Below are 12,901 nucleotides of genomic sequence, written 5' to 3'. Positions count from 1 at the left end.
TACCAACTGGAAACACAAGAGCAATGAATGCTTGGGATTGCCACCAGCTGAGAGTTCCTCTCAGAGTCACACAATATTCTGAACTGGGAATGTATTGCTGTTAATTTGGGTAGAGATTTCCAGGATATTCCCAATACCAAAGGCACGATGGAGGTTTCTTCAATAAATGGATTGTAGCGATTCAAGGCCATGGCTCACTACTGCCAAGTTAAGGGAAATTGGGAAAGGGCAATAAATGCTGGCCTTGCCATGGACATCTACAATCCATCTATGAACAAATAAGTTTTGTTGTTGCCACAAGAAAACACAAAATACCAGAATGTTAAGTTACTGTTACAATTTTCAGCTGTGAAAAAAAATTACATTCTCCCCACTTCTATCCTTCAGATGTGTGGAATGATAAGACAGGAATTGGTAGTGGACACTAAGGGAATGTGAAAAAAACTGCATGGCTGTTTGCAACACTGCTTTTTGTTGGAGGAAGCATGAGGGAGAAAAGCAAGATTTAGACCTCAATGTCAGAAGAGTAGAAACAGGTTTCCTGATTGAAATTTGCAATATTGAGGGGCATCTTTGTTAGCAACACACACTGTTCCTGTTGCATTGGCAGCATCAATGTTCCTCATCCTCCACGTTGTCTGGCTCTGTGTCTCCAGTGTTCTGTGGGTCCAGCCCTTCTTATTGTATATTGCTTGTACAAGTGCAGCACATGAAGCCACAGCACACCTTCAGCATGCTAATGACTTGTTCTATGTCATAGTTGGTTATGTGTCAATTTTTTGTAACATTGTCAGACATCATTACTTGGATCCCTCATGATTACATCAGCCATATTTTAAGAGGGTGCAGAAGAGAGTTATCAAACTGATTTCAGGGAAGCAGAACTTGGGGCACGTTGATAGACTGGAGAAGCTGGGGTTGTTCTCCAATGGAAAAAGGGAGATTGCAAGGAAGTTTGATGGAGGTATTCAAAGTCATGAAGGGATTAAATATAGAGATTGCTCCCATTGGCAAAGGGAAACAAAAGTAGGGAACATAGAATGAAAATGATTGGCAAAAAAAAATGAAAGTGAGGTGATGAATTTTTTTCCATGTACACAGCAAGTGGTTTGGGTCTGGAATGTACTGCCAGGCATGGTAGTGCAGGCAGATCGATTTGGAGTATTCAAAAGGGAGTTGGATAGATGTCTGAAAGGAAAGAACTTGCAGGGCCGACTGGAGAGTGGATGGGGGTGGGATCAGCTGGCTTGGTCTTGCAGACAATGAGAACAGGTTCAACAGGCTGCATGGCTTCCTTCTGTGCTGTAAGCATTCTCATCACTTGCCTCTTCCTCTAAGCCTACCAGCATAAACTTTTAATTTCACTTGCTGCTGTTGTTGTAACATTACAGAAGGCAAGAACAAATATAGCAAGTTGCAATATTATAAACAGAACCATTCCAATACTTTTATTTAATGAATGAAGAACATATTATTACTATATGTTAACATTGGAAAAACTAAGGACTACATGGAAAACAATGTTATCAAGTCATTGTCTTCCTTAGGAGTGAAGATGACTTGCTTCCACTCCAATTCTAAGGAATTCTTTTAAAGTGAGGTGGCCATTGCTGCATGGTCTTGACAGAATGGGTTCTTGATCCAATATCAAAGAGGTTAAGATGAATGTTCAAACACTGTTGTGTGGAGTTATGCACACTTTCTTTCTCAGTCTGCTTCCTTCATCCCCTCCCCTCTTCAGTCTCCTTTTCCCTATCACCCCCTCCCTCATTTCCCCTCCTCTCTCAGTCCGCTTCCCCATTCACTCAGCCTCTCAGCCTTTCTACTCACACCCCTCCCATCATCTCTTCTTCCCTCTGCACCTTCACCATCTCTACACCTTCACCATCTCTACACCTTGCTACTCGCTCTTTTTATTAGGAAGAGACTATGTTGTAACCACCCACCTTTGTCCTCTCCAAGACCACTCCCTGATCACCAGTCACCCTCACAGCTCCCATCCCATCAACTGTGTCATCCAGTACCTGCAGCCCACTGCAGACTCCCAAAAATTGTGGGAGACTTTTGATTAAAAAAATTAGGAGTGGGAGGAAATTCAAATGGTGCAGAGTGAGATAAATAACCTGTGAAAGTAGAAATTACTCTGTTTTTTACTTCCAAAACAAAAAAATCTTTCTGAAGCTTACCATTTTTTCAAAATTGACAAGGTCACCAGTTAATGTTTCATTGCCTTCATGGGTAAATGTCATGTCTGTTAAGAGAAAGGTAATCAACACACAATTTCTTCCAACTGCAAACACTTCAAGCTGACATTATATTCTTCACACATTTCTGAATTGATTAATTCAATTAGGCAACATAACTTAACCAGCTTTAGCTAAGTATTATAAATATTGCTTGTTCCTATTTAACTGTTTTGGGTAAAGTTAAAGCAATTAACACAATTCATGGTTAGCAGCTTAACAAAAAAAAAATCGACATTTGTAATATGCAAGGGAAAAGAGTGATTGAAATACCTTTTATAAGCAAAGGCATAAAGGGAATGATTGGTGGCTCCAGTTTAGCTACTGTAAGTCTGTATGCCCGATGGTTCCTAGAAGGATCCTGCACAGAATTATTTAATATTTAACATTTATTCAGTAATTAATTCACTACATTAGAAATGCTAAGCAGGTTTTTGCTAAGTGAAGTATAACTGATGCATATGTATTGAGAAAATGCTATACATTAAGATTTTTAGAAATACTGGTTAAAAATTACTTCAAAAAGGAGCAAAAACGGTACACTTTGCTAATATTTAATTGACTATGTGGTCTAAAATTGGTCACTGGTCACACCACATACTTACTGGCAACACTGACAATTTGTTTCTCTCTCTAATATGACCCAACCCTTTTCCCCTCTCAGCTCACCTATTGCTGAAACCCTCAACCACAGCTTAGTTACCACGAGACAGGACAACATCAGTGCACTCGTGCTGTCCTCTCTTGTTCTAATCTGCAAATTTGAGTTCATCCAAAACTTCGCTGCTTCTGTCTGTAATCACACCAAGGCCTATCACTCATGCCTGAAGTTGCTGATCTACATTGGCTCCTAGTTAAGCCTTGATGTTAAAATTCCTTGAGTTTTCAAATTGTCCATGGTCTCACCCCTCCCTCTCTCTGAGCCCTCTGTCCCTTTGATATTTACTACTCCATTAATTCAAGCCATATTGTCAGTCCTGAATTTGCAATACCCTCCATGGGTGCCTTCAGCTGCCAAGGCCCTAAGCTCTGACATTCATTCCCAAAATCTCATTGACTTTCTTACTCTCTTTCTTAAACCTATTCCTCTCTGAAATAAGCTTCTGGTCATCCATCCTAATGTACCCCAAAGAGTCTTAGCATTGATTTTGATTTTTATAATGCCCATACAAAGTTCCATAGTACATTGTGCCTTGTTAGTTACTACATAAAGGGAAGTTGGTACTTGTGATCCATTGCATTATAGGCAAAATGAACACAATAAAAAATTTTCTGGAAAGCACTTAGAGGTGTCCCAAGGATGTGAAATGTGTTTTACCAATACATGCAATAATGAAAACAAAATGGGGACTTTTTTTATTGCATGGTTTAAATTTCTATTAATAATATTAAAAACAAGAAGAAAAACAAGAGAAACATTGGATTCAAAAACCAACACCACTACACTGTAATGTGTTAATACCTGATAAAATAACCAGTCAAAAACTTCATGTACCAACACTTGCTAATACCCCATTTAATAACATACTACAATAATCCAAAAAGGACATATCAATACTAATGTTAGTGACTCAACTCTGAAGTCATCATAAAATAATACATTACACTGGTGGCTTAATTGTTTGTCTGAAAATCTATAACCCATAACAGTCTGGAAAATTATCTTAGAAATCAACAAAATCCAAAAATAATTATAATTATTTATTTTTGGCAATACTTTTAAAAATCTGCATACGCACCATCAAGTTTTCAAATTCTGTATAGATTTTCTTGAATTTGCTTGGAAGTTTCTGTAAAGATTGAATACATTTTTGAATCTAGTATTAAAAATTATCAGAAATATATCATGGTCAACATAACTTGGTAAAGTCTATATGGTGGGCTTGTCACATATTTCTCAGATGTATTATGGCCTGATGTAATGGCTATGATATTATTATTATTATAAGTGAAATATTTTCTTATTTTGCTGTCTACACAGACTTCACAACCCTCCACCCTATCCTTTGATAATGGCAAACATTTTATGTTATAGTGCTCTCATGACTACAAGTTTTCTGGCCTCTTTGTCATTCCCAAATTTAATTACTATGCCCTCCATGGCCATGCCTTCAGCTGCCAAGGCCCTAAGCTCTGGAAATTCTCTCTCAAGAATCACACTGTCCCTCTAAACCTCTCCCTGTAACTCACTTCCACTGTTAGATACTTTTCACTAGTTCAGCATCAAAAGGCCACTGCAGTAGGTGAACAACTTCTCTTCAAGCTAGACAAAATCCAAATCTACATAATGAAAAGCATCATCATTGTAGTTAGCTTTTTGAATATCATGTGCACTCTTGTAATCTAAGATTTAAGTAATTTACAGAATAAACTATTGGACAATGGCTTTAAACTACAAAGAAAAAGTTTATTAAAAATAACAGACGGACAATTTCAAAAGACAATTGTGCAGTTTACATAACTTTTGTTAGAAACGTTTAACTCCTACTTTCTGTTGCATTAACAAAATAAGAAACATGGCACTTGATTAACTCTACTGATACCAAACATGGAGGACGTACACCTCAGTTTTGCTGCGTCACGTACAAATCTGCTGTAGTTGCAGCATGAATAATGGTATTCAAAAATATGGCAAATAAATACTAACATATAGAGGTTGTCAACAATTCCCATCTAACAGGAATTAAAGTCAATTGATTTGAGTTTTAGTCAGTTTACAGCAAAAAAGTGAACATTTTGCTAAATAGTTCTCAGTTGAAGATAGATTTGAAGGAGCAGTTAACCCCACGTGACATTTGTCACGAGCTTCAAGAAATTATAAAACAAACATGGATGGCCATTGAAGACTGAACCCTTTGGTAAAATATTCAGAGAATGATCGATTCTGCTATGAGATCTCAGAATTTGAAAGGAAAGGGAGAGATAGAGATCAGGATTTGGCCTGCTGAGCTGTCAGTCACTCACCACTGTAAATTAGAGCCACTCTTGCTTGTCTGTCATTGAGTAGCTAATTAACATTTCAAATTACCATGCCAACCAGACAAGATTCCTGCTTCTGATTTAATGTGTTCTTATTTTTCAGTTGTACTGATGAACCTTACTCTTAAACTCCTGTAATCCTTGATTGGTTATAGCAAAGGGGAGACAATTCTCATTCCACTTCCCAGTGGTGTCCAGGGTGGTCCACTATTCCTTAAATGTTGCTGCATCAATGTTCTGGAAAATCCCTCTCAGCACGATGAAAGGAATGAACCAGGAAAAGTCAGCTTAAGAAAAGAAGGTTAAACAAGAAATATGACAGATTTCCAGAAAGAGTAGTGAAGATAGAAAAACTGGAATCATTTAAGAAATAACTAGATGCCACAAGTTACAGGCAATCTTGGTCCTTTTGTGTGAACCGTTAAGTTTCAAAAGGCTTACCTCAGTCACTTCACGATTGGTATTGGTTTATTATTGTCACTTGTATTATCAGTTGCAATGTATAAACTGATATGAAGGCCAATTGATCTATCTAGCTTACTAATTCAAAATGTTTCTGAATCACCAGTCTCAGAGTCCAGATATTCTAAATGATTTCACACTCCTCTCCAAAAATTGATAACAGAAAACCATGGATGAACTGGGAGATCCACTCCCTACTGAAGTCGAGGACTGCTGCACACAAATCTGGTGATCCTGATCAGTACAAGAAATCGAGATGTGACCTTCAGAAAGCTATCAGGGATGCCAAGAGGCAATACCGACTCAAAATAGAGTCCCAGACCAGCTGTCAGTTATGGCAGGGCTTACATGCCATAACAGGCTACAAGACGAAGATGAGCTGCATAGTTAACAACAGCGCATCCCTTCCTGATGAGCTTAACACATTCCATGCGCGTTTTGAACAGAAGGGAAGTGGATTGTCACCACCCACCCTGATAGCCTCCAACGCAACTGAACCCTTGTCACCATTGAGGACGTAATATCAGTCTTCCGGAGAGTGAACATGAGGAAAGCACCTGGCCCAGATGGTGTCCCTGGCCGTGTGCTCAGATCTTGTGCTGATCAGTTGGCAGAAGCATTTGCGGACATATTCAACCTCTCCCTGCTTTAATCTCAGGTTCCCACCTGTTTTAAGAAAACCACTTTCGTCCTGGTACTGAAGAAAAGCAAGGTAACATGCCTCAATGACTACTGACCAGTGGCTCTGACATCCACCATCATGAAGTGCTTTGAGAGGCTGGTCATGGCACGCATCAACTCCAGCCTCCCAGACAATCTCGACCCACTGCAATTTGCCTATTGCCGAAACAGGTCTACAGCGGATGCCATCTCCCTGGCCCTACACTCAGCTCTGGAGCATCTGGACAGTAAAGACACCTACGTTAGACTATATTTTATTGACTACAGCTCTGCCTTCAATACTATAACTCCAAACAAGCTTGTCACCAAACTCCGAGACCTAGGACTCAACACCTCCCTCTGTAACTGGATCACAAGACAAGGGAGCAGAAGTAGGCCATTCGGCCCATTGAGTCTGCTCCAAAGGAAAGGGAAAAAAGAAAAAGAAATGAGAAATTGGGGGGGGGGGGGGTGCAAAAAAACCACACCATTCTAATCCCAATTTCTGGCCTTATCCCCATATCCCTTGATACCCCAACTATTTAGATATCTATCTATCTATCTCTTCCTTAAACACCTCCAGTGATCTGGCCTCCACTGCTGTACGTGGCAAGGAATTCCACAAATTCACCACCCTTGACTTCCTAACCAACAGACCACAATCAGTGAGGATAGGCAGCAATACTTCTGGCACGATTATTCTCAATGCTGGTGCCCCACAAGGCTGCATCCTCAGCCCTCTACTCTACTCCCTATACACTCATGACTGTGTGGCCAGATTCTGCTCTAACTCCATCTACAAGTTTGCAGATGATACCACCATTGTAGGCCATATCTCAAACAGCAATGAGTCGGAGTACAGGAAGGAGATAGAGAGCTTAGTGGCATGGTGTCATGACAACAACCTTGCCTTCAATGTCAACAAAAGAGCTGCCGTCATTGACTTCAGGAGAGGGGGCAGTGTACATGTACCTGTCTACATCAAAGGTGCTGAGGTTGAGAGGGTTGAGAGCTTCAAGTTCCTGGGATTCAACATCACCAAGAGCCTGTCCTAGTCAAATCACGTAGAAACCACAGCCAAGAAAGCTCACCAGCACCTCTTCTTCCTCAGGAGGCTAAAGAAATTTGGTTTGTCCCCTTTGACTCTCACCAACTTTTAAAGATGCATCATAGAAAGTATCCTATGTGGATGTATCACAGCTTAGTACAGCAACTGCTCTGCCCAGGACCACAAGAAACTGCAGAGAGTTGTGGACACAGCCCAGCGTATTATGAACACCAGCCTCCCCTCCTTGGACTCCCGTTGTCTTGGTGAAGCAGCCAGCATAATCAAAGACCCCACCCACCCAGGACATTCTCTCTTCTCTCCTCTTCCATCAATTAGAATATACAGGAGCCTGAAGGCACGTACCACCAGACTTAAGGACAGCTTCTACCCGATGGTGATAAGACTATTGAACAGTTCCCTTATACAATGAGATGGACTATGACCTCATGATCTACCTTTGTTGTGACCTTGCACCTTATTGCACTGCACCTTCTCTGTAGCTGTGACACTTTACTCTGTACTGTTATTGTTCTTACCTGTACTACATCAATGAACTCTGTACTGACTCAATGTAACTGCACTGTGTAATGAATTGACCTGTATGATCGGTTTGTAAGACAAGCTTTTCACTGTACCTCGTTACAGGTGACAATAATAAACCAATACCAATACCAAAAGAGCTGGTCATTGACTTCAGGAAAGGGGGCGGTGTACATGCACTTGTCTACATCAACGGTGCTGAGGTTGAGAGGATTGAGAGCTTCAAGTTCCTGGGAGTGAACATCACCAACAGCCTGTCCTGGTCAAATCACGTAGATGCCACGGCCAAGAAAGCTCACCAGCGCTTCTGCTTCCTTAGGAGGCTAAACAAATTCATTATGTCCCCTTTGACACTCACCAGCTTTTATCGATGCACCATAGAAAGCATCCTATCTGGATGTATCATGCCTTGGGTCGGCAGCTGCTCTGATCAGGACCTGCAGAGAGTTGTGGACACAGCCCAGCGTGTCACAGACACCAGCCTCCCCTCCTTGGACTCTGTCTTTACCTCTCGCTGCCTTGGTGAAGCAGCCAGCATAATCAAAGACCCCACCCACCTGGGTCATTCTCTCTTCTCTCCTCTTCCATCAGGTAAAAGATACAGGAGCCTGAAGGCACGTACCACCAGACTTAAGGACAGCGTCTACCCCACTGTGATAAGACTATTGAACAGTTCCCTTATACATTGAGATGGACTATGACCTCACGATCTACCTTGTTGTGACCTTGCACCTTATTGCACTGCACTTTCTCTGTAGCTGTGACACTTTATTCTGTACTGTTATTGTTTTTACCTGTACTACATCAATACACTCTGTACTAACTCAATGTAACTGCACTGTATAATGAATTGACCTGTACGATTGGTATGCAAGACAACTTTTTCACTGTACCTCGGTACAAGTGACAATAATAAACCAATACCAATACTACATGTTGACCAAAGTTTGAATAGAATGCTGCCATGTTACTAATTGCAGCTAATGCTCCTTTTCCGTGCTCTTAGTTTACTGTGTTACATCCCAGATTTATTGTTTTATTCAGTTCATGGTAAAACATCTTCACTTTTCAAAATTCTTTCCTTCAGAAAGATGCTCATTAATGATATCTTATTGACACAATTTTGTGTCACCTACCCTAATATATTCCCATGTGTTTTGTCATCAAATGTTATTTGATAATGGTTCTCTGAAGTGTCTGGGATATCTTATTAGGTTAAAGATGCCATGTTAATACTGTTGTTCAAAATCCCATATTTATAGATTTTCCCCACTTTTGTCACAAAATCACAAATCTTAGGAATCACTTGTATTCCCAGCTACTAAGATGGGCTGCAATGAATTGTCTGCATCTGTGTGACTGGAAGTAACATCAAAACTTGTTATACAGTTTGCAAAAGACATCCTCAGATTTGTAGTCTTTCCCTCTCAGTTCATCATTACCTTTGCTCTCATCATTTCAATTACTGCAATGATTGACAGGTTGAACACAAAACCTTTCAATTTCACACTTTTTTTTAAATAAAAGGAATTGTCAAATCAATCTTAATTTTCTTAATACTGTTCCTTTGTTCTACTATTAACAAATATTTTGCAGGCTAAAAGGAAAACCAGGGCATGGGAGGTGGTAACCACACAGAGGAGTTGCATTAAGAAGACAATGAAGGTAACATGCTACTTGATGACTCTTGCAAACGAAGTATATGTGCATAGGAAGAATGTCATGCTTATTCAATTGAATACAAAGTATCTCATTTATAACCGTTTTGTACATTTCAAATGGGATACAGTCAGTGACAGGGAGAAAGACAACTGAAGCAACTTTCAGTTAGCTGTGCGTACATGTTATTTGTACAGTAGTTCCTACACATGGATCTATTTATTTTAATGATTTCAGTTGATGAAATGCTCTTGAATTAAAAAAATAATTAGGTGAATTTGGCCAAAACGTTCACGATGAATATGGTCTTTTTAATACATTTATTGATTCTTTCAATAGAATGACACACTTAACTGCTCTTTATTGTGGAGTGCTTTGATAATGTTGAATCCTCCACATTTTACTCAGCGAGCTCTTTCTCTACAACTGTTAAAGATGCACATCATGGATATTTGCAGAGAATCCATGATGGAAAGTGAAACATAACTATAGGCTCATAGCTGCTGTATGGAACTGGTTGCCAACTGGACATAAACATTAAGCAGCATCTTTATCTGTTCCTTACCTGATGCCTGACCCCCACATATCCTCCAAGCTGAAGAGGGAAGGGAATGGTGGATTGGGAGAAGGAAAACAATCCCATTTCATCACATCTCAAGGCATTAGAGAAAGGCCTGCATTTATATGGTGCCTTTTGGGATTGTAGGACATTCTGATGCCTTCACAACCAATGAAATACTTTTGAAGTGTGGTTACTGTTATAATTTAATCAGAGCCCCTTCAGGGCTATAACAAGAAAGCAAGGCAAGAACACCAGGAATCTTGCCTTCCACTCAGTTCAAGGGCACTATTTCACCTACACATAGGACAGGTGTTAAGATTTCCTCTGTCCCTCAAAGAAAGCAGAGGAAATCCAGGAGCAACAGAAAAAGGAATGAAGACTTTAATTTCTTCTGATGCAACAATTTAATAATGATATAACTGCACAGTTGTAAATATTGATTTTATCCAAACTATATTATAATTTTGTTAAATGTTAACTTTAGTTCATGTAGGTACCACACTTCTCACTGAGTCAGAACATTGCAAGTTGAAACCTCACTTCAGAGATTTGAGCACCCAATCTGGGCTGCCAATTCGGTGACATTGAGAGATTTCCAAATATAATACTAAATCAGGGCAATACCAGGAGCTATGTTTGAAGATAAACACGGGAATTCTCCTGAAGACTTGCCAAAGTTTTCCTTACAACTTAAGTAACCAAGATCACTGTCATTCATCTCTTTGCTATTTGTGGGAATTTGGTGCAAGCAAAATAACTGCTACATTTTCCTACATTCCAGTAACAACTTCATTGCTAACTGTAATGAATAACAGGACATCCTGAGTTTATGAAGGCATCATACAAAAAGCAAATTCTTTTTCACTTGACACTTTCAGGGCCCATACCTGTGTACCCAGTTTCTGTCTACCTGAACTTTTTACAAATGCTGACATTTAGAACTGCATTTATATTTCAAAAACAAAACCATCATAAGCATCCCTTTTACAGTTTCTTTTTCTGATTTCATTTACTTTGAATGGGTCTGAATGTAATCATTTGTTTAATACGCATGCACACACCACACCGTGAGCTCCATACTATAATTCTGGATAGGAGACTTGGAGTCATGCAGCATGGAAAAAGGCTATTTGGCGTTTTCTGCCCATGCTGGCTCTTTGAAAGAGGAATCCAATCATTCCCAGTACCCTGCTAACATTCCATAGTCCTACATGTTTCTTATAAGCATATATCAGGCTTCCTTTTGAAAATGTTGATTCTGCTTCCACCATCCCTTCAACCAGTAAATTCCACAATGCATCACTGCTTAAAACTTTCACGTTTTCTTGTGCCAATTATCTTAAAGCAGAAATATATAAAATTATATTAATACTTGAGCTCAATTTCCCTACTTATTATACATTAGGTTATAGACATTATCTGAGCTGATAAACAGTTAATGAAAATAACTTACCTCCCAGGTCTGTGTGAGGCGGCTAACAGCTACATTGCCCAATCCCATTATTAGAGCAAAAAATGAGTTCAAGTTTCTATATTCTTTGCAACTGAAAAAGGATAAAAATGATGCATTGGGATTAATACAATACACAACAATATTTGTCATAGTTTTGTGCACTTATCACGCACACATCACAATTAAATAAAATGGTTCAAATACATCAGCTTATATGATGCAATGTGCCTGTGATGCTGCTGCAATAAGTTTTTCATTGCACCTGTGCAGACATGTACTTATGCATATGACAGTAAACACTTTGCTTACGTAAATTTACTTTAAATGATCTAATGCTTGGTTTAAAATATTAAATGCAAAAATTAAAAATGTAAGTAATGCTTTTTGACACACCACCCAAGAGCTTGCCATTTTCCACTCATCCACCCCATCAGCAATAAATTCCTGGGTGGACACTGCTTCAACATCAATCTGTCTTTTCTAGACAAAGGAATTGACAGTTTGTCTGTGTGGCTCAGTAATATCTGTAGATCAGACAGCAAGAACTTATGAAAATGATAGTTCAATGAGGTACATAAGGATGGTTTTGAATATATCAATACCTTTCCAGATCAGCACTGAAATTTTGTACAGAGCAATAGAGTGTGGAAGCACAGAGTACAAGCTGAACAATGCAAAACCTTGTAATGGGTGGGGGTTTGCACCACTCAATCCCACAGTTTAAACTGGGAAGTAACTGGAAAATAATGGAAATCAGAGCAGTAGATTATTACACAAAATTGCTATTATATACAAATCCTATCAATCAGACTTACTGGGCTGCAATCTTGATAAACTTCTTCAGCAGCTGAACCCGTTTGCTGAGCTGAGAACATAGGCAGATTTCTGTTGCAACCCAGAACTGAATTTCATTGAATCGTCGCAGAAACAGATCTAGATTGGCTGTTGTTTTCTTGAAATTATGCCTTCCAAATATGTGATAAATTAATTCCAGCTAGGGGAGAAAGATAATTAGTAGTTATGCAAGCGCACTTTGTAGTTTTAATCTGAAGCCTACTTGCTGTATCGTTGTGAAATACAGTGTCAGATTGCTATGTTATTAACTATACTTGTTGAACATGGCAAACCAGTAATATGCTCCACTAATTTCAAAATGTTGACACCCAAATCCTTCTGAAGACCAACAGCTCATTGAAATTGAAATAAGCTCACATCCTCCCCAATTTTACTTCATTCACTACCTTCTTTCTTACTCATCCAGGAGCACATTGCATCATCCGTCTCCTCAGCTGACA

At 39.3% G+C, this 12,901-nt stretch overlaps 1 protein-coding gene across 1 annotated transcript in view; it reads right to left on the bottom strand.

Annotated features, from left to right (window-relative positions):
- rapgef4a (Rap guanine nucleotide exchange factor 4a) overlaps positions 1–12,901 on the bottom strand; it is a 189,997-nt gene that overhangs the window by 6,363 nt on the left and 170,733 nt on the right. Inside the window, 5 exon segments of the mRNA XM_052030204.1 lie at positions 2,187–2,251; positions 2,517–2,604; positions 3,983–4,033; positions 11,607–11,697; positions 12,422–12,600. Coding sequence (XP_051886164.1) covers positions 2,187–2,251; positions 2,517–2,604; positions 3,983–4,033; positions 11,607–11,697; positions 12,422–12,600 — 474 coding nt within the window.

The sequence above is a fragment of the Pristis pectinata genome, chromosome 1 (assembly GCF_009764475.1).
Source record: "Pristis pectinata isolate sPriPec2 chromosome 1, sPriPec2.1.pri, whole genome shotgun sequence".
NCBI classification, from domain to species: Eukaryota; Metazoa; Chordata; class Chondrichthyes; order Rhinopristiformes; family Pristidae; genus Pristis; species Pristis pectinata.
The sequence above is the reverse complement of the archived record's forward strand: the minus strand, read 5'-3'. Positions and strand labels throughout refer to the sequence as shown.